This window comes from Ursus arctos, unplaced genomic scaffold (assembly GCF_023065955.2).
Source record: "Ursus arctos isolate Adak ecotype North America unplaced genomic scaffold, UrsArc2.0 scaffold_2, whole genome shotgun sequence".
Classification (NCBI taxonomy): Eukaryota; Metazoa; Chordata; class Mammalia; order Carnivora; family Ursidae; genus Ursus; species Ursus arctos.
In genome coordinates this window covers 84,081,488-84,106,400 of record NW_026622874.1, presented here as the reverse complement: position 1 = coordinate 84,106,400, position 24,913 = coordinate 84,081,488, and the positions used below count along the sequence as shown (strand labels likewise).

The window sequence follows — 24,913 nt, the reverse complement described above, 5'->3', positions numbered from 1 at the left end:
ATTTTTTAAAAAACTGGAAGTATAGTTGACACACAAGGTTCAGGTGTGCAACACAGCGATTCAGTAAGTCTATACCTTATGTGAGGTTCACAGTGTAACTACTATCTGTCATCATACCACCCTATCCCGATACCATTGATTATATTCCCTATGCTCTACCTTTCATCCTCAAGAAAATAAGTAATACTCTTAACATTTATAATTAACAGCTAAAAATCTCAATATTTTATTTCTAAGGGTTGGGTGAAAATAACAGTGCTGGCCAGTTTCTGAATTGTCTCCCATCAAAGAAATAGTGGCTTCTTTAAAAGGTAGGCTTATTTCTGTTAGGCTAAGGGTTCTTTAAATTATAAATAACTGGTACAGAACAGCAGCATCATGGCTTTAGATTTTAAGCCTCTTTTCAGAGTCTGAATTAGTAAATACTATCTTCTATTAACATGTGATCTAGTAACAAAGTTATTACTTAGCAATTCTCAATGGCATACTAGAAGATACCCTTAATATTCTTGTTATAGAGTTAATTTAGAGGCCCTTTACCCTGGTGGCGAGTGTGACCTAGATAATAAGACCTAGGGCTTACTTCGCAGAATAACACTGCTTTCGCCTGTCCAGGGCAAGAGCTTCGAACAATCTCTGTCTCTTCTTTTGGAAAAGGGAACGTGGGAAAAGATTCAGACAATGGAGTCTAGAAGAGAAATAAATGCAAGTCTTCTTCACACTTGGGAGGTGAGCTAGTTAACTTTCATCTTAAATTAAACTGGCACCTTAAATGTTGTCTGGGCCTTAATGACTTCTTCCACCCTCAAAAGAGTAAATGTAAGCTGATATTCTGCCATGTGCTGGGAGAAAGTGGTCATTGGGAAAGAGTACTAAAGACGTAGCCTAAAACCATCATTTAAAGACTAAATGTAATCTATTCTTCTCTAGGCTTCAAGGGCAACTCCTGAGGACTTGAGTGAGATAAGCATAAACCAAATGACCTCCCTCCCCTGCCACTGCTGTGCTTTAATTTCTCTGTGTTGTATTTTTCAGCGTGTCATCCGATCACAATATTTCAAGATGTTTAACAAGCCTACCTGTAGCAGCTCCTCTCCCCCCTTCTAATTTGCTGCGGTGGAGAAACCAGATATCCAAGCTTATTGGAACTGTGCGGAAAGATAAAATGGGCTTGAGTATAACACACGATCTCTTAGCACGTAGACTTTAAGACACATATTTTAACTATTTTAGAAACTTTTTCCTCTCCCTGATCCCCATTCCAAAATTTGTTCCAGATGGAGGAGATATGAGCAAGTATTAAATTTACTTAAACTATTTTTTCTGATTAATTATTGTGACAATAATTAAACCTCAACGTACAGTATTTTTCACAATCTGGTATTCCATTTAGCACTCTACAAGTGACTGTGAACTTGTTACAGAAGAGAAATAGAGCCCTTTTATCTGCTGGGCACTGTGCAGCTGAGCTAGTTAGCACTGTTCCAACTGTGCAGATGAGGCAATGGAGCTGAGGAGTAAAACCCCATATCACTGCTAAGTGCGGGGGCTGGGACTCCAACCCAAGCCTATCTGCCTCCAGATCCTGTATTCCTACTACTAATATAGTCTGCTAAGTCTCTCACTTAGCCCACTTTTGAAAATAAAAAATCTGACTTATCTTTCAAGCAAACATGTCAAAGTTTGAGAATATAAGCCAGTTTATATAAATTTATAAGCCTGTTTATATAGATTATAGAAACAGAAATGACAGTACACATAAAGACCATTCATAAACAAATATACTAATTTTTAATGCCACAAGACCATCAAATACAAAGATCAAAATTCTATGGATTTTAATATTTAATAAAATTTCACTAATACAAATTATTCAAAATGAGAAATTCTGTGTTTGGTAGCCTTAATATGTGTTTACTCAAATCAAATTTTGAAAATCCATGTTAAGGCTGGGAAAAAGTTTATTAGCTTTTATTAGCACAATAAGTGATTCAGTATTTAAAATACTCTTTCAAAAAAAAATACTTTCATTTACTTCTTGTCTATTCATTAACTGAGATCCTGTTGAGATCACCATTTAGACATGAGAGTAACAAGAATTGATAAGAATTTATATTTTACCATTTCAAGAAAAGAATTACTTATTCTTTTAGAAAGGAGTTCTTCACATAATCTTGAATTTATGACATTTTACATAAAAACTACGTTAACACGGCATATGAAAGAGGAGTTTACAATAAAAGATATTCAGCAACAAAGTAGATTATAATTCCCATTATCTAGTTCAAAAGCAATTATCTGGAGATTTTTAAACATATACTTACTGTTCCCAACCTGGCCGACCACCACCCGGACGAGCAGTGTTTATTCTTACTGGACCTTGGAAACAAAAACAATAGGTAAGTATAAAACAGCATGTTACGTAAAGTTACAACTATTTGTGAAAGGAGAAAATGTTCAAGACAGAATTTTACTCACCAGTTGTGGGGATCAACTGTCCATGCAACAGTGACTGTCCAAGCAAAGATGGGGTTCCAAGTACAGGTACCTGGTAACCCTGTAGGAAAAAAACATGAATAAAAAGAAACAGTTAAAAAGAAAAAAAAAAAAAAGAAAAAAGAGGGAGAATTAAAAAGAAAAAAAATCAAACAAAACCCAGAATAACTACTGTAAGACACAACTCCAAATTTAAAAGCCAATCAAACTTACCTTCTCCTCCATAAGAGCAGTGATTGCAATTGAAGAGGCCCCCTTTGAGTGCTCAGGCGCAAGGGCTGCGGCCGGCAGTATTTTACTATCAGAGTCCCTACAAAAAAACATAGTTTGCGATACATTAAAACGTCATCAGAAATGGAGGATTCAGAGTAAAAAAATTACTAAGTCTTTTCGCCCACCACCTGCATTAAGGTGAGTTAAATCAAAGCTGATGAAAACTTCTGAGGAAAGTGAGAGGACTGAACCTTTGCAGAGTTCCTCAAACACACACTGGTAAGTAAAAAAAAGGAATCTCCTTAAGGAGTCCCATCTGTGATAGCTATGATAGAAACCAGTTCAGTGGTTAAGAAAAATAAAGCTTAAAAAAAAAAGAAAGTCCAAGTGTGGGACCTAAAGAAGACAGGATTAAGAGTAAATTCTACTTCCAGCTCCACCACTGAATCAAAGGGGTGATCTTAGAAAAGCCAATGAACTCTGAGACAAATTCTCACTGTTAATCACAGCATATCAGTGAGAAGTCTTCCATATACATGTAAAGGTCCCAGTCCTTAAGATTTTTGCTTCCGTAGGTCTGTACAGACCCCTTTATTTATTTTTTTTAAAAAGGTGGTTGATTATTTAAGAATTTATGAGCCACTGGACTACATAGTTGAAGGTGCTTTCTGTGTCTGAAGTGGTTAGGATTCAAGTGAGTTTTCATTGGTCTTCTACCTAACAATTCGTTTCTGATTTCTCTACCGCCACCAATGTTTTATTCCCTCTACTCCACCGATCTAAACTGTGCTTAGTTCTGCTCAAATCGACTCTAATACCATCACTATGACCACAAGTGAATTCTCTTTATGATTCAACATTTAACAAGGGTTGCTGGCAACTTGTATAGTTCTTGATCTTGGGATGCCTAATCATTTGCTGAGTGAATCTCCTTCATTTGCCTTTTCCTCCAATAAGAGTAAGTCATCTCTAACAAGGAAACTTTTAGAAGAGGGTTACTTTATTGAGTCCTCCACCTTACTGAGCACAGTGATTCACAAGGATGATACACACTGCAGGCCGCTACAACTGCTAAAGCAACATACAACAATAAAAAGCTGTATTACTGATCTCACTTTTTTCTGAATAGTGAGAGATGCAAAAAGACTTACCGGAAAGGTCCATCTGATTTTTCTGAGTGGACTGATATGGAGACTGTCGCCGTTATATCAGGTACAGGAGCTGGGGTAGAAGATGAATTTCCAGGCACAGGAGCAGCCAAAGACGACGGGTTGGAAGTTAAGGAAGACATAGAAGGAGCTGGGTGAGTTGATGAAGATGTCACTGGAATCATCAGAGGATCCTGTTGTCTTGATATTGGAGACCTCATCAAAGGTTGTAGGTTCCGCTGAATGAGTGGTCTCGGAGGTGGTATTGGGGGTGGGGGTGGGGGTAACTGTTTTCGTAGTCTTTTTGTATAACCAGTTTCATTTTTGAAGTTATTAACAGCCTACAGATACCAAACCGAAAAATGGAGGAAAACGTTAAGGCTGTATTTACTCAAATTTTAAAAATTTTTTCAAAAAAGGGATACAAAGATAGTTTACCTGTCGTAAGAATTTATTGGCAATTAAAGCATCAGGAGAGACATCATTTTGATGGCATGTTGGACATGTATGATCATCTGATTCCAAGAGTGCGGTTCTTATACCTATGTCAAATAATTTAAATATTAATAAAAGCAGAGTACAAACTCAGTGTTTAGGGAATGAATTACAAAGACCACTCATATCTAATCAGTTACATTATTGTTTCCAAGCACACATCACACTAATCATTTCTAAGATTAAGAAACTTAGAAATAAAATCTCTCGCCTGACCACTCCTCTGCTCTAACTTTTCTCTACCTTAAAAACAGAAGTCATGAATATAATTTCAACAAACATTTAAACTGAGAGAAAAAGCACTCTTTCCTAAATATTCTCTTTGTTTAGCTACTAGTTGGAATATTGTAGGGGAAAACAATAGAAATAAGATATAGTCTAGAATGATAAAAACTTTACATGGCTAGCAGGCTTTTAAAGACAGCCTCACGAGAAAAGTACAGGTCAAAAACCAGAAGCGTTATTCAGGCAAAGAGGTCAGCGACACCTTCAGCACAGTGCACAGGAATAACACTAAATTAATAGATTCACCGATTATGCTTCAGCGTAGTAAAAAAATCCAGTAATGTGGTTTGTTAAATCTAAGACACACTCTGAAGCAAATCTTAAGTGACCTCTTCTTGACTTTGGTCTTCACTAAAGAGGCCCCAAAATAAAAGATTTATATCCCAAAGCTATGTTTAGAAATGAAAAAGGCAGAGCAGGATTGAGCAGTGAAATTTTCAGATGATGCCATTTTCATCTGGGTTAAGAAGGGGCAAATTCAGAATAAGTGGCAGAAAAAACCAAATGCTAATATAAATGATTCGAAAAAAAAGTCAATAAGTCACCGCATGGCAAATGTTGGGTAGTATTTTTACAGAGAGTTCTCAATCACTATTAGGAATTTTAGAATAAGCTATTTTTCACAATCCAGGAAAGGTATTTAAGTACCATTTAAAAATATTTCCAGAATATCTAAGTCCCAAAAAGCTTTCAAAATTTTGCCTACCATTTAAAATGTATAGGAAACAAAAATCCTCCATTCCATAAAACCTCACTACAGCTACCCTGATGAAGGTATCAGAGGTGGTCCATTCTAATAATCAACAGGACAAAGAGGCGGTTGATAAAAAAAAAGTGCAGCCACAAAAACGGTTCTTGCTATTAAATGCTCACTGATGAACTGACCAATTACCGACATTTCATACTTCATTATTAAAACCTATAATGTTGCTTAGAGCCTTTCCAAGTAAATACACATGTTCTGAGATCTAGGTCTTTGAAAGTTCAATGTTTCTTACATTCATCGCAGTAACTGTTTCCACAGCAGGGAATGACAACAGCATCAGTCATAATATCTTTGCAGATGAGACACAACAATTCATCTGGAATAGGATCATCTTCTTCCGAAGAAGAAGATGGCTCCTCTGGTAAGAAAGGTGGTTTTTCTTTCTTCCCAATTGCATATGCTTCTCTGTAAAAGAAGGTTTTACTGTTTTAACACTGTTAAGAAGGCCAAGTATTTCCAAGATATGTACATGTTCTACTACACCATATGCGAACTTATAACGCGGTAATGATGCTAAGTTTGTTTACACAAGTACAATACCTTCCAAAATAAGGGAGTAATTATGAACATCCTCCCCCTAAACAACAAAAAGACATAAAACAAAATCCTAAACAAGTATAACAAAAAGAAACAAACACTATAAAGCTGGCTAACAGGATCTTAAGAATCTACAACTCTAGAACTGAGGGCCGGAGAATAAAGGGACACATTCGGTGCCACAAAATTAAGTTTAAGTGGCAGAGACAGGATTTGAACTTAGACATGACAATGCCCTAATCACAATTTTCTCTATCCTACCAGGTTACTTGAAAAACAAACGAAATTTCTCCTCCACAGTCCAACAGTGTGAAGGTATTAGAGTGAATGCCGTACCACAGGAAACAGAAATTGGTGCTGACATTACACAATCAAGGGAGATAACCTCAAGGGAAATAGGACACTACCAACCACACCAGTAGCTAGAAGTAGACTGCAAAACCAGTGGTCTACTTATGATCAGTATTTTAAAAGCGAGACTAATCTATTTATAGCCCACTAAGAAATACTAATGACTTAAGTGATCGGAGTATGTGTTACAAAAATATAAAGTAACACTTCCATCATTTGGGGTTCATTTTTTGGTAGAAGTGCATTTTGCAGAAATGTTGTACATTTAATATATTAAAAAGAAAAAACATAATACACTATTCTCAGACTTGTCACCACTATTTTGAACACCCCCATCTTCTCTGTAATCAGGCAGATTTATAAAACACAGGAATTCCTAGATAAATTCTTTCTACCTCATTTAGGAACAGAGTGTGTCAATCTCAACGCTGGAAATGAAAGAATCTCAGCTGTACAGAGTAGGGTACCTTAGGTGTGTTATTTGTGTTGCAGTTGCTCCATAGACATCACCACGATTCCAGAAATAAGTATCAATTTGCTTATGCCCCATTGTTCCCAATTTGTGAAAGAGGAGTCTCCCACTGCCCAAAAGAGAGAAAAGAAAAAAAAAAAAAAAAAAAGAGGAGAACAGAGGATAGAAAAAGAAACAGAAGAAGAGTCTGAGTTGCTTATCAGTGGTGTTAGTGGAAAGGGTGAAAGTTTCATTTAAAATATTTGGGCTCCCATTTTCCCCAGTATTTGCTGTGTGTTTGGCACAAATGGGTTTTTGTATTTCAGCATTCAAAAGCAATGAAGTTAATTATTAGTTAGGGTTCACAATGGTGGTGTTAATTTTTTCAACACAAATTTCTATTTAAATACTTTTACTTGTATATTTTATATTAAGATGAAGCGGTCTGCTCTTAAATTGTGTCTGTAAAAATCATCCATTTCAACCTAAATTGTTTGGAAGCATGTATGAAATGTCTGAATTAGAAACAGCATAACAACAGACTGCTCTAAGATGAACCACAAAACACAGGATGGCGACGGAGAAAAAATAGATGGGGGTGAAACTGAGAAAGTGAACAAGGTTGGGAGTTTGGGAGAACATTCATCCCTATCTGTGAACTAAAACAAGGTACTATTACTAAAGTGCATACTTGAAACCACTCCATCTGTTCCCTATCATTCCACAGCATAGCCATCTTTCTCCATCACCCTCACCTGCTCACTACACTGCACTTCAACACGACAGCATGAAACTGAGGAAAACTGTGCTGCACATTTTCCCTGTCACTATGAACACTGCCAGCTATTCTCTAAATTGATGTTTCTCAAGGTATGTCCTGAGGACGTGCTCACTTCATAATCCACTGGAGGACTGGTTAAAGAATGCAGTACAAAGGGACAATTAATACTGTGCTCGATATTACGTGAGTTCACAGCTGCCCAGGGCAACTGAAAATGTAATTAGATGTATCAATAAGAGCAGATAAAATGAGAAGTTATCTAGTTGAACTATACCACTAGGTTTTCACATCTATCCATTTCATTAAAATTGACTCATTAAGTAAAATCTGAAAACCCACTTAAAATAAGCATGAAGCTGTAGCATATAGCGCTGTAGCTCTTCTAAGCTAATGGCTTAGAAAATAAACCATATTTTAGAATCTTCACACTCACACAGTATATCCAAACTTGTTCAAGAGGACTCAGCTTTTCATTTATTCTTGGCACTTATATTTGCCTTGACATCTTGTAAAACGTTTATGCTTAAGCCTTTTGTTTCTCAAAAGGATTAAGGTATTTGTCTTCTTCACTTAAAAAATGTAGACAGCATATAAGATTATGTGGGAGTATGTGAATGAGGAAGAAAGCAGGGTATGACAGAAAAAGAAAAAAATCAGAAGACTACAAGGGAAGTGGCACTCAGTGATAACAAAAAACCCCAAATCCATTTTAAATTTGCATTTAATGGAGCAGACTGCAGCCTCTCATTCTTCACACAGAAATGCAACACATGGAGACTAACAGTCTTGCTATACAATCAGTGCTCACAAGAAATCCAAATAGCCACGTTATGAGCCCGAGACTACAGAGAGTACTGGCGCCTGGCCGGATGGCGGCCTCACAGGTCATACCTAACTCGCATACTTACGCATCTATAGTTGGTATTGCGTATTTTCCAGTGTTGGTGAGCATTGCACCTTTCATGTTAGGATCTTTCACCTCCATCATAAAACTTCTGGGAATACCAGTGCTCTTTTTAATCCTAGGACCAGATTCAAAGTTTTTATCCTATTCGGAAGGAAAAGGAGAAAGGAGGAAGAAAGAAAGCAGTTACCTTTACTTAATATTAAATAACACGCAGTGCTCATTAACTGCTTCTATTATTTGTAGGGCTTTACACTCTCATTTAATCATCACAACAGCCACGAGAGGGAAATGCTATGAGCATCTCAGTCTCACAGAGAAGAAACAACAGGCCTAAAGAATCAAGTAGTCTGCCCACGCTCACGCAGCTATTAAGTGGCAAAGCCAAGGTCTGAAGCCCGGCAATTGGGCTCCAGAGCCTGTGCTCATTTGCCACTGTAATAGAAAAGGCAGTAGTCACCAAGAAAAAAACACAATGGCTAAGAAACAATTAAGAAAAATAAGGTGTACCAGGGTTTCCACTTTGGACTTACCCCATTTGTTGGGCAATTCTTAATATAATGGCCAGGTTTACCACAACGAAAACAGGTATAAGATGGAGGTGGTGGACCTAGAGGTTTCTTCATGTAACTGAAAGGAAAAAAAAATTATATGTACACAAAAACTTGAAAAAATGATGCTTTTGATTGGGGGGGAAAACCCACCCCAAAGTACCTATTAGTATGAAGCATTTATGGACTTACTTGATTGGGTCGTATTCATGGCCAGATTGCGACATCATTGCTTTAATTTTATCTTCTTCAGAAGCATTGGCTTCAGCCAGATTGGCAGTCTGTTTAACAGGTAATTATTTGACACACACATTAGAAACACATTTAAGACCACACAGCCAAAGACAACACCACTCATCCTGTAAAGAGCAGTATCTAATCTTGCATAAAACCTAAAACTGAAAACTATTTACATGTATAACCTAGAAGAGGCACCGGGAGTTCCTTAGGCCATTACATGATGTTTGGGTGTCTGCAGGGCTGAGGAAGATTGTTCTGGGGGCACTCAAACCTTAGACCCTGTTTGTATCTTACATTAAGATTTGCATATGACTCCTCTAAGAGTTAAAAACAGATTAAGGAAACACTTGATATTTTAAATCTTAAAAATAATTCAAGTGTCACAACACAAAGACTTACAACTTGGAGGTAGGGTTGTAGATAGAACAACTGAACATATTATGCAGCTGATATTAAGCCAGAAGGCTCTTTAAGCAGTAGCATCAGTTTCAAATTAAGTGCAAAGCACATGCAACTGAGCACTCATAATTTTAAATCCAACTCTCCAAAGTCTTATGAATTTCATTAATCTTTAAGGTATTATACATAGAATAGTCTAGATATAAGCAGGGTCTAAGGGAGTGAGTCCTAATAACTTTAATCTTCAAGCATCTAGCACTCACATCAGCCATTCATTGGGTTTTATCTTTACATTCATCCACAAAACAAGCAACCAGTTTTAACATTTTATTGTAATTTTATATACAAAGAATGCTTAACATTAACAGAGCTTAGAACAACAGCAACATTTACAGAAAACTGGATTACAGATGTTGAACAACTAATTTGTTTGAACCCAAACATTAATTTACAAAGTTAAAAAAAAAAAAATCCCCCAAACCTCCAAAATTCCCCAACTGCTTCCCACAAAGAAACAATGGTAGGAACAGACCAAAACTCAAATATGGTCCTTACAGCACATAAGAATTAAAACCGTGAACTATAAACTGCTTAAGAGGTTAACTCTATGCTAGACCACTTTGCATTAGAAAATGGTAAGAGAGGATGGTTTCAGCCCACTTTGTGTCTTAGAATCATCAATTTTAATGTTTAGTTTTCCCGGAACAAGAGCTTAAAAAGCTTATTTGTTACGAGGACATTTTTGGGGGATACATTCTAGGGTAAAAGGACACAACCTCTAACAAAGCCAAGGATAAGATAGGGACAGCACTAATGGAAAATCCATCCAACTCATTAATCTTGGTTACTTAAGTTTGGTTTTACATTTCTGATAGTAGGGAAAAAAGGATTTTTGGAAAACTGGAAGACTTCCTTCTTGCTCCTAAAAAAATCTGTCTATTCTGTAACATAGGTCTTCTTTTTTTTAAAGGCATGATTTGCAAGCTACATCTATTGTTTTAAAAAGTAATCCATCACTAGTGCTTTCCCAAACAAAAGTACACATTGTTGAGCAGAAAATGCAAGCAATTTTATCGCAAAACATGGCATATACAATTATTTCAGGAGGTAACAATTTGCCCCTCTGCCAAACATACACATTGGTATATTCCTGCAAACAGCTTTATACATTTACACAATTCATGTAGTCTGTGTTCAAACAAATTAGGTTGTTTAAAACTTTTTCTAATGCAGACAGACTACAAGTCTATAGCATAAAGAAACAATTTTAACACATTTAAAATGTTGACCTTCATGGGATCAATTCAAATATTCAAGAAATAACCATGCAATCGTCCATGTAAAGGAAAGCTTCTATTTTGGCTGCTTAAAGAAAGTCCACGTAATTTACAGCCAAAACCAGGAAATTCCTCCAGAACTTTGTTAGTTTCCAATGTATAATTAAACAAAATGTATGAGGGAAAAAAAAAACCAAGTAAGTGTAGCTTCATGTGTTTCTTCTGTCTTGAAGATGAACAACACTCCAACATTATGGTGAGGCTGCCAAAATACTCCCCCTATCTTCTCAAAACGGCAACTACTCTTTACAGGATAGTAATAATGTGTACAATGTTTTCGCAAAATACATCCTCCCCCAACCCCTCTTCAAACAATTGTTCCACATTAAAAAAATACGATGTTAGAAAAAAATTTATATTTTCAAGAATATATATATATATATATATACCTTTGTAAGCTGGGCCAGAGAAATAGACGCAGAAGAGTCATCAATCTGTTCACAAAAAATTAAACACACATTCAAGTTCCACACTGAAAACAACTGAAAGTGATCATTTAGTCCCTACTGCCACTTAATGTTCAAATATTGGGCATTTTCTTAGACGTTTTCTAAAGAATGTCATTTCCAGTTTTAAAGCTGAAATTGTAGCTCACCCTGCTTTACCCTTCTCTACGTATTTCACACACAGTAAAAGGTTAAAGTTGAGGGGGACTCAATTACAATGAAAAAAAGAACAACAATAGGGTAAAGAAAAATATATCACAGAAAATGTGTTCAGAGCACTGACTAAATATTAAAGAAGAGTCCCGTGTCTATCAATGGTCTCTAAATTGGATAATGCTTAAGATAATGTACACTAGACGAGAGAATAAGAAATCTAACTTTCCTGGAATGCCATTATATAACATTGTAAAAACAAGCAGCTCTTTAAAGGCTCAGATAATTGCTTTAATAAAACAGCTCCCACATAATTGCTACTTTTTTCTCTATTTTTGAGCATGTACTGTTCATTCTGAATAAGTTTGTTTATTCTCCCATACAAAGAGTAAGAATGGCTTCTTGCCAAAGAAGCCACAGCTTTATCAGGGCAAAGATGTTAAGGCAAAAAAAGGGAAACCAAAGGTAGCCTGGGCAAAGGCAAAGAGGGCTATTATAAGAGGATGGACTTTAATGTGTGAAGAAAGTTCATTTAATCAAATGGAACAAGTATTATATATTGAAGGATATAAGAAGGATTTTAAAAATGTATTTTCAAATGTGATATTAAAAAATGTTTATTTGATCCCTGAAATGATTTTAATGTTTTTAGAAGTGTATGTGTATGTGTCTACACACGTACGTACACACACACACACATACACACCCCTTTAGCATATAACTCTAAAGATACGATTTCCCTGTTTTTAAGTGTGCCAAAATGAAAACGTTATTAGCTTCCTATGTAGTAACTGGGTTGCTTATTCAACAGGTTATAAATTCCTCATGCATTATTGGTCAGAACTCTTGTTTAAAATGGAGAGGATGTAACGAGATGTCTGGATCAAAGAAAAACAACAACAACAACAACAACAAAGTGAGTCTCCATCAGGTATTTTGCAAATACTCCAGAGAACTAAGAGTATTAAAATAAAAGCAGCATGACTGAGAGCCCCAAATAGAAATGTTACCAGTTTCAATATGAAGTTCTTAGCACACTGCCTACCACAGTAGGAGTTCAATAAGTAAAAATAATATTGGCTAAATTTAAAATACATCTTATAAATATCTTAGGGTTTTAAAAGTTAGTTTAATGGATATTATTACTGGGATGCTTATTTAAAGAAAAGATTCTTAGCTCCCCACTGAGGCATGGCAGAGTTTACAATGCAGTAACTCCACATTCCTAATACACAACCATACAATCCACCAACGTGTTCTTACTCTCATCTAGCTTTTAAGTGCTCTTTTGTTACAGAACTAATCTCAAAGGGAAGCTTAAAGAAAAAAAAAATACACAAATATCCTTCTTATCCAGAATAAATTCTGATCATCTGTTTTGAAGAGGGTTACATTTTACATCGGCTAGGAATTATTTGAATCTAAGTAGCAAGAACTGAACAATTACTGTCAGGCATCATCTATGTTTCTAACCAAAGAAACATATTAATAGCCTTTCAAAATAAATCCATTACGGTCTACAATATTAATACTGATCGTTTCTTTAAAAGAAAGCAGCTATATTAACTTTCTTACAGCTGGAACTAAAATACTAACATTTTTTGTTCTTCCCATTCCTAAGATACAGCTGTCTTTTGGTTCTTAAGCCGGGCTTCCTTGCCCTTTTAGTTTTCTGCCAACTTGTTTTAGTATCCTATAAAGTGGTTTCAGATATTCAACAACATCTACATCACTTTTTTTTTTCCACCAAACAATTACTCTAGCACCTTAAATACCTTAAAATCCACAAGGAAGTAAAATTTACCACAAACCGAGAAAGGCATCCAACTGTTTTCTGCATATAGCAAGGTACTAGAAATTAAGTGAAAACTGCCGACAAGAAATGGTTTTAAAATGACTAGGAATTTACATGTCCTGAGCATGAATAAATGTATTAACTCTTAGATATTAATGATTTAAAAAATGCACCATGTTAAAGAAAGTAGTATTTTAAAAAAACTGATCAATGCATACTTTGGACATCATTAAAATTAACCCACTTCCCCACATCTAATTCGTGGTCTTGCTTCTGGGAGAAAGAATCTGAAATTTTTTATGCCACCTACATTTGCTTGAAATTAAAGGATCCTACAAAATGCGATTCTGATATTTAGTAAGCAGGAAGAACACCCAGCTTTGCAGTACCAACATGGAAGGATGACTAAATAAAACAAAGCTAAGGAATATAGATAAATAGCCATCCTTGACCACAACTGGCTTAGGTTACCAAAAATGTACACACATTTACTTTTATTAATTAGAAGTTAGAAATCTGGTTTGGTGGCTCTATCTTACTTGGCTTTTGTGAATGTGTACAATAACAGGTGATTTGTAAAATGGGCATTAATTATGCTTGATGAATATATCCTCATCCTAAACGCCAGCAATGTACCCCAAGCAAATAAATGATGGGGATATTATCTAATGTTTCCATTTCAGACATTCTACCTAAAAATTAAAGCCACTTTAAAAGTATCAAAAAAAAAGAAAAAAGAAAAAAAGAAAAGAGAAACCTAAATAAGCATAAAATAAACTGCTTCTTGTAGTGTAATACAGACATGCCAGGGAACACACAAGGCTAAAAGAATGTTAACTTTATTTATGAACATGTGATCTGTGTTTATACACATGCTAATAAACAAAAAGGAAATAACTGTTTTCAAGAAATAAAACTTCATCTGAATTAGTTTAAATACTATATAAAAGTACTTTATACAAAATTTGTGTTACATTAACTACTACAGTCACCAGGATAGTCACTCTAATTTGTGCTAGCATTTGGATACATAAAATCAGTTTTAAACCAATCACCAGCAAAACAGAAACTTGGACAGTTTTTTACAGCATTATGCTTGAAAAACCAAAAAACCAAACCAAAACAAAAAACCAAAAAAACCAAAAAACCCAAAAAACAAAACAAAACAAAACAAAACCAAAAACCAAAAAAACCAAAAAACAAAAAACCCCATATACCCCGGGGTGCATGGGGGGGACCCCAAAACACTAAGTTTTGATCTTTGAATCACCATATTTTAGTTCCATGAGAACTAAAGGCCATATACTTTAGAGAACAAGTCCAAAGTTCAGATATTCTATATTATCATGTTTAAGATGCAATGATCCAAGGTTAGTGAAATGCCTGATACACAATTAAAGATCAGTAGTATTTAAAAAGGATAAAGTAAAACAGCAAGCAATACCCTTGAATTCTAAATCAAGATTTCAGACATCTTGTATTGTGTACAGATCAAGCCTGAGCAGTAAAATGTTTTGAGAACCATCAAGTTTACAGAACCCAATTACTACAGCCCTACGCTCCGAAACAAATGTGTCACCCCACAACTTAGGAATACTGCTCCCTTTTACTTACGACCTCCAAGTCAACATAGTGTCATACTCAAGCTATGATCATAAAAATTAAGATGTTATCCCGGTTAAGCGGAGTTACCTTTGATGAACTACAGCTTTCAATTAGCTTACAATTAATGCAGCATTTTATCTCTATGAGAAAGAGGGAAATACTTGAGTTTGGAGAACTATGCAGGCTGGAAGTGGAAGACCTTATATTAAAATTTAAAAACAATGTACTCAATTGTATAAATCACCAATGAGACATTTATATACTCACGGGGGCCCAATTTCAGGTCTCACTTTATAGTACAGATATAAACAAAGAATAAAAGCTTGAAATTGCCAAATAAGACAAAACTAATAAAGCTGCATCAAAAGTCTCTGGAAAGCTCTTTTCTATATGTGTCTGAACTTGGAGAAAGCATCAAAGTTTAACATTAGCTTTGCATATTGCTAATGCATTTTCTAAAGCCATCAATCAGGCAGGAAAAAAACTAACAAAAACTAAGTGATACAACGTGAAAATGGCAAAATATACACTCCAAACATTATTTTTATTGCAAGAAACAAAAAGCACACAACAGCCTGTACATACATACAAAATACTAACTATAGACAGACAAATGTAGAACATGTTATCATGTTCATTAGTGTAAAACCTACACGAGCTAAGAAGAATCATATACATTAACTGTACAACACAGTGTCATACAGGGAGGATGCTATATTTAATATGAAACAGTGTTTTTTGGGGGCACAAATTACCCATTTCTACAAAGTAAGTGTGCAAATTATGCCACATATATCCATATTCAACTGAGCTGTCATCAAAATACATTTTATTTACAATATGTACTATGATCAGTTGGATATTAAGTTCTAAATGATTTACTTCACTGCTACATTATAAAGGTAAAAGCAATGTGTAGAAAAAGTGTGAGATTGTGTTTTTACATACTGCTTTTGAAGTTCCCATCACTGGTTCAGTTCGACTTCTAAAAAATAAACAAAAATGAAAATGGCATTAATTATAAGCAGCTATTTACGGATTTTTGTGCTAAAACATTCTAATACATATCTCTAATCACGTATCTTTATGCACACAAATTTCTTTTAGTAAAAAGATTTAAAAACAACCAATTTCCTAAGTTATAAGTACACTACTTTGATTAATCTTTACCACCTTTAGTTTAAGACTTATTTGTGGCAATAAAATAAAATAAGATAAAATAAAATAAAATAAAATAAAATTCCGTACTAAGGAATTCTAGAATAGGTGTAACCTGCCATTTACAATAGATGTTTTCTCACAGGTATTATGAAGACCTTTTGTTAACAAACACTGTAGCTATTTCTTAATAGACTGAACAACCAAATTACATTATTCCCTGGTTTTCTAATAGACAACAAATGTAAATTTTCATACATCAGATTTTCTTGTTAACATTTATAATTTGGATCCCTGAGAAATTGCTGTGCTCCAAAAACTAAATTTCAAGTCCAGAAAGACAGGCTGATAGTTACTTTAACTTCTTTTAAGTCTCAAAACAATGACCAAAGATTAAACGAGAATTCTAACTTCCAGAAAAACTCAATATAGTCTGACAGTGTATTAGTTCAAAGAATGAGTTTGATGGTTATGAAGAACTGAACAAATTGATTTTTTAAAGTACATACAAATAAAGCCCAAGAAGAAACTCTTTTAAAAGTCCTCACAGGAAAGGGGACAGGGGTTGAGTTGCTAAATACAGCGCTTAAATGCTCAGTCGAAGTTTACGCTATCCTGACTACAGAGAAATGCTAGTGCGCATCTGAAAGGAGTTTCTAAGTTTACATGTGATTTGCAAGTCCTGGATAAAAATGAAGCTTTCATAAACTCAGAGGCATATTACGAGACAAACAGATTACAAAGGAAATCGCACAGTGAATTAACACACAATTTTAAGAGGCAACTTATTTTCCCATGTACTTCAAATAATTCTCTCCCTAAGAGTTTCTTAGTATCAAAAAAAAAAAAAAAAATCAACTGAAAACTGAATGTTTACTGTTTTTAAAAAGCACTTGGTAAATTACAGTGTAACTTCACACTAAATTCCAGGAATTAATTATTCCCTTATAATTTCTTAAAATTACACAAAATTAAAAGCACATAAGTCACTTGGCTTTTATTAAAAAAAAAAAGTATGCAGGTTTTTAAGTTGGTGCTATACAGAAGATATTACACAAAAGGATCTCCAAATGCTAGAACATGGAATATAACTTTATAGCAAACTAACGACAATAATTTTAGAATGAATTTGCCCATATGAGGTAAAGCTCCAAGAAATGACTATTCTACCTCAATTCCAAGAACACATTCCATTTCCCAGGACTAGCAAATTCCAGAATTTTTCATTGGCCAAAAGCAGAATTTGCCAAAATTTCAAATAAGGCTACCTAACTTCTAAGTGGAAATTACCCTTTTCACATTATTATAATTCTAACGCTGTTAAAATTGCAAGGAGGCAGGTAAAGTTAAAAGATATATTTTAATTCTGCATCTTTCATGAATTCCTTAAGCTCTAGGCTGGTGCTAAAATACTGCTGTGTTCTTACTCCAATAATGGGAGTCTACGATGGGCCAGGCACTGTTTAATTCTTCCAGCTCTCTTCTTGAGTCAAGTACTCATATCCCTATATTATTTTGAGAAATCTATTTTGAGGCTTAAGATAACTTACCCAAAGTCACACAACTGGCGTGAAGCAGCTACGGAGTCAAACCTAAGCCAGATTCCATAAATCCTATAAACTCTACAGCTTCCCAACAAAAGCCCCTTTTTGAGGAGCAAATGTTAGCATTACTAAACACTCTGGATGCCATCAAAATATTTAGGACAAATCTTTTAACATACTTATATAGCAAAAAATTCTTCCTGATAGCTCATACTACTAACTACAGATTAAGTTAACTAAGGGAAGAAACCAGGAAAAAATGAACCTATCCTCACAGTTTTAAGGACTAAGAAGATATTAAGGTAATGACTACAGTTCTAAAATACTTGTTCTTTCTCAAAAAACAAAAAAGTCTATTTTGAGGACTTAAATACATGAGATTTGATAAATACTTACATAACATACGTCTTGCTTGTAGATTTAACACCTCCAATAGGAATTCTTCTAACAATTACAGATGAATTCTTAGGAATTAGAGCATTATCATCAGTATATTCTGTAAAAAAGAGAGACAGTTGAATTTCTATTTGGCGATTTGGAGAAGTCAGTCCTCAAGAATTAGAAAACTTCAACCAAACATAAATTTTATGGAAAATGTACTTAAATTTAAAAGAGCATTAATCACTACATGTTCCTTGCATCTGGATTACTGTTATTGTCAGAACAAATATCCAAAGCCATAAGGAGGTTCTCTTCAAAGAACACCAAATACTCTCAGCAGGTTCTTGACTCTAGAACTCCTATTTCTGTGGAACCCCAAATCTCAGTAAGACTAAGTCATGCTTTAGTTTATTTAAGCATCTTAACTATGAGAAAAAGCTGTTATTTAAAATGAAGGCATTCTTTCCGCCCTAGCCCCTCAACCTATTACTAAAAACAACAGACTAAAGAAATTATGACATGTTTTGAATAGAGAAAAAAGTTTTGTAAAAAGAATTAGTAGTGGGATACAACTTCAGATAGAATGTTGATTTAAGGCCCTTCTAAGGAACCCTTAATTAAGACTTAAAGACTGAGAAGCTAGACGGATATACAAAAAAGCTGGACAAAGAGTGTTTCAGATAGAAAGAAAAGCAGTGAAAAAAAAATCATAGAAAGTCCAGAATAGCTGGAAGATAATGAAAGAAAAGAATGACTTGAACTACAAATAGAAAGGTACAGATCACACACTGATTTATATTTTGTTTCTAAGTACAACAGGAAGTCACTGAAGGATTTTAAACAAAAATGATAACAATTTGATTTACATTAATAACAAACAAACAAGGTAACTCCAGTTATCTTTGTGGACAATGAACCCATAGGGGAACAAAGAGGGTGACCAATAAGGAGGCTGCTGCGAAGTCCCAGTAAGAGACGATGGTCTGTGCTGCGATGTGACAGATGAAGGGAGAGAATCACAATGTTTTGAGGCAGAATTGATAAGGCTATCAATGGATTTAAGGGGGGCGATGAAAGAAAAAGAGCAATCAGGCATAAAAAACTGGGTTCCTGGCTTAAGCCAACTGGAAGAACAGTGATGTAACTGAGAAGAAAACAGAGAGGATGAATGGATCCTATTTTTCTACTCTTTAAACTCCCTATTACTTGCAATACTTCTGGAAGAATGAAATTAAGAGAGAACCTGGACCAATTAACTTAACTATGGGTAAAAAGCTTTCCTGAGAAAGGAATCTGTAAAATTACTAAAAAGAAAAATAGGGAGATAGACATGAGAATGTACCCATCTCCCCCAATCACACAATCAGGTATTAGGGTTCATTCTTTTAAGATTGTGGAGTTTACTTGCTTCACTTACTCAGCACCAAGTGGCTGACTACCTCTGTTCTTCCAGTTACTCTAATTTATCACACATGTGAGCATTTTAAGCTTATATATACTCTATTAATTTTAATCATAACATTATTAGTTATTTCCTGTTACAAACTAAACTGCTCAAGAAAGGGTTCTTTTCAGTATATTTCAAGGAGTAGACTGTATCTCACAGGCATCCAATCACAGCGATGCAATTTCCTAGACCGTTAGAGACTATCATCATCTTGATAGTTCATGATAGTTCCAAATTTCAAGCAAGCTCTGAGTAAGAAAAACTGGATGATGGGAGATGTTCAAAAAATAAATTTTAGAAACAAAACTTGGTGTCAAACATTTGACAAAGACTTTCTGAATATGTAACAACTTTCAAAAGCATTCACTGTAGCCTTCCAAGACAATTTATTAATTTGATCAGCACAGTACTGTGTCAGACTAAAAGTCACACGCCCCAACACCAGATGCTCTGATTGACCTTTTAAGTACCTGAATTACACTGGTGACTTCCTACCCTTAAAATACTTTACTAAGTAGCCTTTTAGCTTCAAAAGACCCTTTCCAGGTGCCAGTGTATTTCTGATCCAAAAATATGAAGACCATTGATTTCAGAATGAAAAACAAGATGAATCTGAGAAATGGATAAGAGTCTTTTAAAAATACTTCATTCTCAGCTTTCAAATCTTTCACACTTAAGTTCAGAATGAAGGTTTGTTTTGTTGGGTGTTTTTGTTTGTTTGTTTGTTTGTTTGTTTGTTTTTGGAGGTGGGGAAGAAGCTGAAAGGTAGGAAAACAAATTTATATGGGAAAGCTATATTAAAATATAGGCAGATCATTTGGGATTTGTTTTGAAAGGTAGTCTAGAAATAAAGGAGCAGAATTCTTACATCTAAAACATGAAATTCTGATCCAAGCATTTTGGTCTAATCAAGATTTAAGGGTCCTAAACTTGGACAGATTCCTGAAACTCTAAGGAATGTTTTACAGAAATGTAATATACTGGGTAATTTAAACATTAATTCAAACAAATTAAAGTGATCTAGTTCAGCATCTTCTCCTAGGCAATCTCCTAACTATGAGGCTATAAACATTTTTTTTTTAATTTGACAGAGAGACAGCCAGTGAGAGAGGGAACACAAGCAGGGGGAGTAGGAGAGGAAGAAGCAGGCTCCCAGCAGAGGAGCCCGATATGTGGCTTGATCCCAGAATGCCGGGATCACGCCCTGAGCCGAAGGCAGACGCTTAACGACTGAGCCACCCAGGCGCCCCTACAAACATTTATTTTGTACTCTCTAAATCTAATGGTGTTAAACCCAGCCCATTCTTACTCAGCTGCCTGTGACACGGGGCACTAAATTTCCCGTAAAATTCATTAAGCGACTATCCTCTGTGTTACCACCAATATTTTTTCCTCCCTTAATTTGAGGATTGCACAAAACACACTCTCTCTCCCCAGAAGCTCCTTCTCTTAATCTAACATCGAAGCTTTCTCCAGTAAGGACAATTCACACAAAACATATAAAAGAAAATATGCTGCTGGGCAGAACACTTCCCTGGCTTTCAGGGTTTGTAAAAATAATACATCACATAATTTCCTGGCTTAGAAAAGAAAATAACACAATGTCACAAAACTCTTAGATTTTTGGACAAGAATTCCATCAACTATAACTTACTCCAATCTAACAAAGTTGTATTCAATTATTAGGTGGAGAAAATGAACAAAGTCTATGATAAAATCATTTAATACTCCAGTAAAATGTAAAACCTGCCCAAGTATAGGACTAAAATTGCCTTAATATTCTTTACTTTCATTTATATTTTCTTCCTCTCATTTTTAAGTATCATTAACATATCAGCATGTCCTGAAATTCTTATAAGCCCAATTGTCCTGTGAAGTGCGGCTACAATACTTAAGGGACACTTTTGGCGGCCTTAAAAAAAAAGTCTTTCCTTTAAGGTATTTTCTTGAATAGTATTTTAAAAAGCTGTTTCTCAACTGCTCATGAACAGCAATTTTTCCTCTCCTTAAGTAGAGGATTCTACACATAATTACAATCAATCACCAAAGCTTCATGTGAAGTATCCCTTAGGTATGACATTTTAAAAGGTGGTGGGGGCAGCGGAGAATATTCTTTCACGTGTTACCATGTGACTAAATAAAGTTCTTTCTTAACGAATTATTTTTGAGTCATGCCATTTCTTAATATAATTATACTTACATCTGGATGTAAATGGGATACAGCTCTTTTACATGACAAGATTTACTCTATTAAAAACTACAGACTAGGGGCACTGGCTGGCTCAGTTGGTAGTGTGTGTGACTCTTGATCTTGAGGTTGTAAGTTCAAGCCCCACACTGGGTGTAGAGATTACGTGAAAATAAAATCTTTAAAAAACAAAACAAAACCCAAAACCCCATATAGGCTAGAAGTGAGGGACCTCCCCCCAATTTCAACCCAAGTCACACCTTAAGCCAAATTTACTGATCGATAAAATAGCCTAAGCTAATTAGAACTTCTTTATTTCTTCTCATCCCAAAATGACCTACTGAAAACTACACATCAGCATTACAGTAACGAGAAAAAGAAACCAAAACAAAGGCAGAACCAGAATCTGAAGAGACTGTTTATCACACTGTCATTTCTAATGTTAAATTCCCAACATTACAAAATGCTTTTAAAAAGGAGAAAGAACTTAATTCCTATTAGTGGCTTGTTTGAAACTCATGTGGTAGCAGCCTACTATTCTCCATATACTAGTAACAACATAATCATGTAAAGTCTAGCAATTACTACTTTAAAAAACAAAAGCCTTTACTTTTGATCTTTACTAAATTGCTACTAAATTTTAAGAGTAATGTGATGAACTAAGACCTCAACCACTTAATTATTGTATTACTAATTCTGGAATTTACACACAAAAGTGGTAACATAAGAACACATCAAGTTCCAAAAGCAATTCCAACATTAATGACTGGATGGATTAAATCCTCAAAAATATTTAAGTGAGGATCCCTTCCCCACAACACAGGCAACTCCAAACTAAAAATAAATTAAGTGCACAAGGACAGGAAGAAAAGTAGTACATAAAACCTGCCACTGAACCCCAAACCGCTGTCAGGTTAGAGAGTTAGAGAAGTATCTCCACTGCTGCTTTAACAAGTAAGAAGCCTCCATATGCTCTCCTCCCCTCCTTCTGGTGAAAAACAAACTGGAAAACGCCACAAGGCAAGCACCCCAAGAACCTGGATAACACCCCTCTCCCTCCCCCACCAAAATCCTCATTTTAAATAACATTTGAGAATAATCAGACTTCAACCTTTCAGATTAGCCTGTTACCGATGATCGCATGTAAGCCGACATCAAATAAGCCAGTTAAACTCCCAGGCCGACCGCTGCAACCCTTGGGTCTCAATGAAAGTTGTACCAAAAGTATTAGAATGAACAGTCCCACAAGAGACGTAATGGCGGTTAGCCTTCTGCCAGGCAACCAGTATCTAGCACAACTAGTATCTATCTTCAACCAGCAACTATCTGGAGCCCATGTGGCTCTTACCTTCTTTCGTCTGCGCGTTGGTGATCTGCAGGTCGCAGTCGGCAGCTTTCAACTTCTCTCTCCCCATAATCTGCTTCTTTAAATCGCAGAGGGAGATGTGAAGCCCATCAAAGGTGACGGTATCATAGTTGAGTTTAGAGGAAAATTTATAATGCACACAGGACATGGTGCCAAAGGATTCCTAAGGTTCAGCGAGGAGACGTGGACACTCTCAATATATGTATATTTATAAACTTAAGAGCAAAATATGTACACACACAAAACACTCAAAAGACACCGAAGGACCCTAAGGCCTCAGATTAAATACCCCCCAACCACAAGCAGGGGTTCGTAAAAACAATAATCCAGAACCCCCCGCCCCCCCGATACTCAGAAGCACTTCATACGGGAGGAAGCGGACGAGGACGGGGAAAGGGGAAATCGAGAATCCGCCAACGGGCACAATGTCACCCGGCTGGGTCCCCCTCGCTCATGCTAAGGGCCGGCAGGAGACGGGGGGGCAGGCGGTGCAGTCAGTAGCGGTCAGTCCACACGTTAGAGTCCGAATGACCCCGCGGGGTCAGGGGTCCATAGCGCGGCCGCACCTCCCGGTTGGTCTCTCTTTCCGTGGATTGGGGTGACCCAGGCCCCGGGAGAAGGTTGGGGGAGAGGGCCTAGGCCCGGAGTCCACGAGCGGCCTCTCGCCTCCTCCTGGCTTCCGGACGACCGGCGTCAGCTTCCCCAGGCCCAGGCCCCCCCACACACAAACCCCTGTCGCCTGCTCCCCGGAGGCCACGAGCGGCCCGCGGCCTAGGCCAAAAACGCGCGGTCGGCGGAGGAGAGGCCTTCCCGCAGGCCGCCCCCGGCTCCGCCTCCCCCCCGCCGCCGCCGCCGCCGCCGCCGCCTCAGACACAAAGCCGGTACTAGGCCTCAACTAGGCCTCGAAGCACTTCCTCACCACCCCGGGCCCCAGCCAGCGGCCGGGTGGCTTTGGCGGACCCTGGGGACGCCGCCGAGGCTCCCCGACGCTTCCTCTCGCCGTGTGCTCCGCGCTTCTCTCGCCTTTCGCTCCCGTCGCCTTTCGGCCCCGAACCGCGAGAGGAGGCCCGGAAACCGCCAGGCAACGGCAAGGGCTTCGGGGCTCTCTTTTTGTTTTGCCCCCCTGCCGCTCTCGGGCCCTCACCCAGCGCCGGCGACACCTCCAAGCCAGGCACTATGGCGGACGCGGCCTGGCTTCAAGCGAGCGCCCCACTCCGGGGTCTCTTAAGCAGGGATTGCACGGGCGGCGCGCGCGAGGCGGGGCTGGCGTGCGCCGATAGGCGGGCCGGGAGGCGGGGCCCGCGGCGTCACAAAGCGCACCGGCCCGCCCACGTGACCCCGCGCTTTGTGACTCGGAGCGCGGAACCTGAACCAGCCGGAAGAACGGAAGGAACCATCTGCCTCAAGAAGGAGGGGGCGCTGGCCGGAGGGCCGGCTCACCGGGCGGCTCCGGGGCGGAGCTCGGATTTCAGCTGCTACCGCGCTTGTTAGTCTCCGCGGTAAAGTGGTGTGCCCGGGGGTGGCCGGCTAACTCCCTTTCCCCGCAATCCCCAGCAACTCCCCCAGTTCAAGTAAACATTATGGTTGCTATGCAGTGAACTATGGTTGCTATGCAAGCGCCCCCTAGCCTCCCCTTCCAACAAACCAGTTACCTTCAGCTCTTCCTAAGTGGAAATTCTGGAGCAGCCCCCTGGGTGGAACTGACAAAACCACCACTATAAAGATTTACCGAGCTCTCACTATGTGCTAGGCACAGGGCTGAGCTCTTTGTAACACTGCCAGGCTCTGGAGCCCAGTTGTCGTAGTTGGAACCCTAGCCGTGGAGGTCAAGATTTAACTCCTCCGTGCCTCAGTTTCCTTGGCTGTAAAGTGCAGT

General features: G+C 37.3%; 1 protein-coding gene across 2 annotated transcripts in view; it reads right to left on the bottom strand.

Annotated features, from left to right (window-relative positions):
- RBBP6 (RB binding protein 6, ubiquitin ligase) overlaps positions 1-24,280 on the bottom strand; it is a 30,805-nt gene extending 6,525 nt beyond the window's left edge. For both annotated transcript variants that reach the window (XM_026515618.4, XM_026515619.4), the window contains exons 1-14: positions 23,020-24,280; positions 18,052-18,151; positions 15,902-15,938; positions 11,344-11,388; positions 9,171-9,259; positions 8,961-9,057; positions 8,432-8,571; positions 5,636-5,808; positions 4,296-4,399; positions 3,861-4,198; positions 2,710-2,806; positions 2,479-2,557; positions 2,325-2,379; positions 1,080-1,148 (exon numbers count right to left, since the gene is read on the bottom strand). In XM_026515618.4, coding sequence (XP_026371403.1) covers positions 1,080-1,148; positions 2,325-2,379; positions 2,479-2,557; positions 2,710-2,806; positions 3,861-4,198; positions 4,296-4,399; positions 5,636-5,808; positions 8,432-8,571; positions 8,961-9,057; positions 9,171-9,259; positions 11,344-11,388; positions 15,902-15,938; positions 18,052-18,151; positions 23,020-23,185 — 1,589 coding nt within the window. In that variant the 5' untranslated portion in view covers positions 23,186-24,280. The remainder of the gene's footprint in view (positions 1-1,079; positions 1,149-2,324; positions 2,380-2,478; positions 2,558-2,709; positions 2,807-3,860; positions 4,199-4,295; positions 4,400-5,635; positions 5,809-8,431; positions 8,572-8,960; positions 9,058-9,170; positions 9,260-11,343; positions 11,389-15,901; positions 15,939-18,051; positions 18,152-23,019) is intronic.
- Between the last annotated feature and the right edge of the window lie 633 nt (positions 24,281-24,913).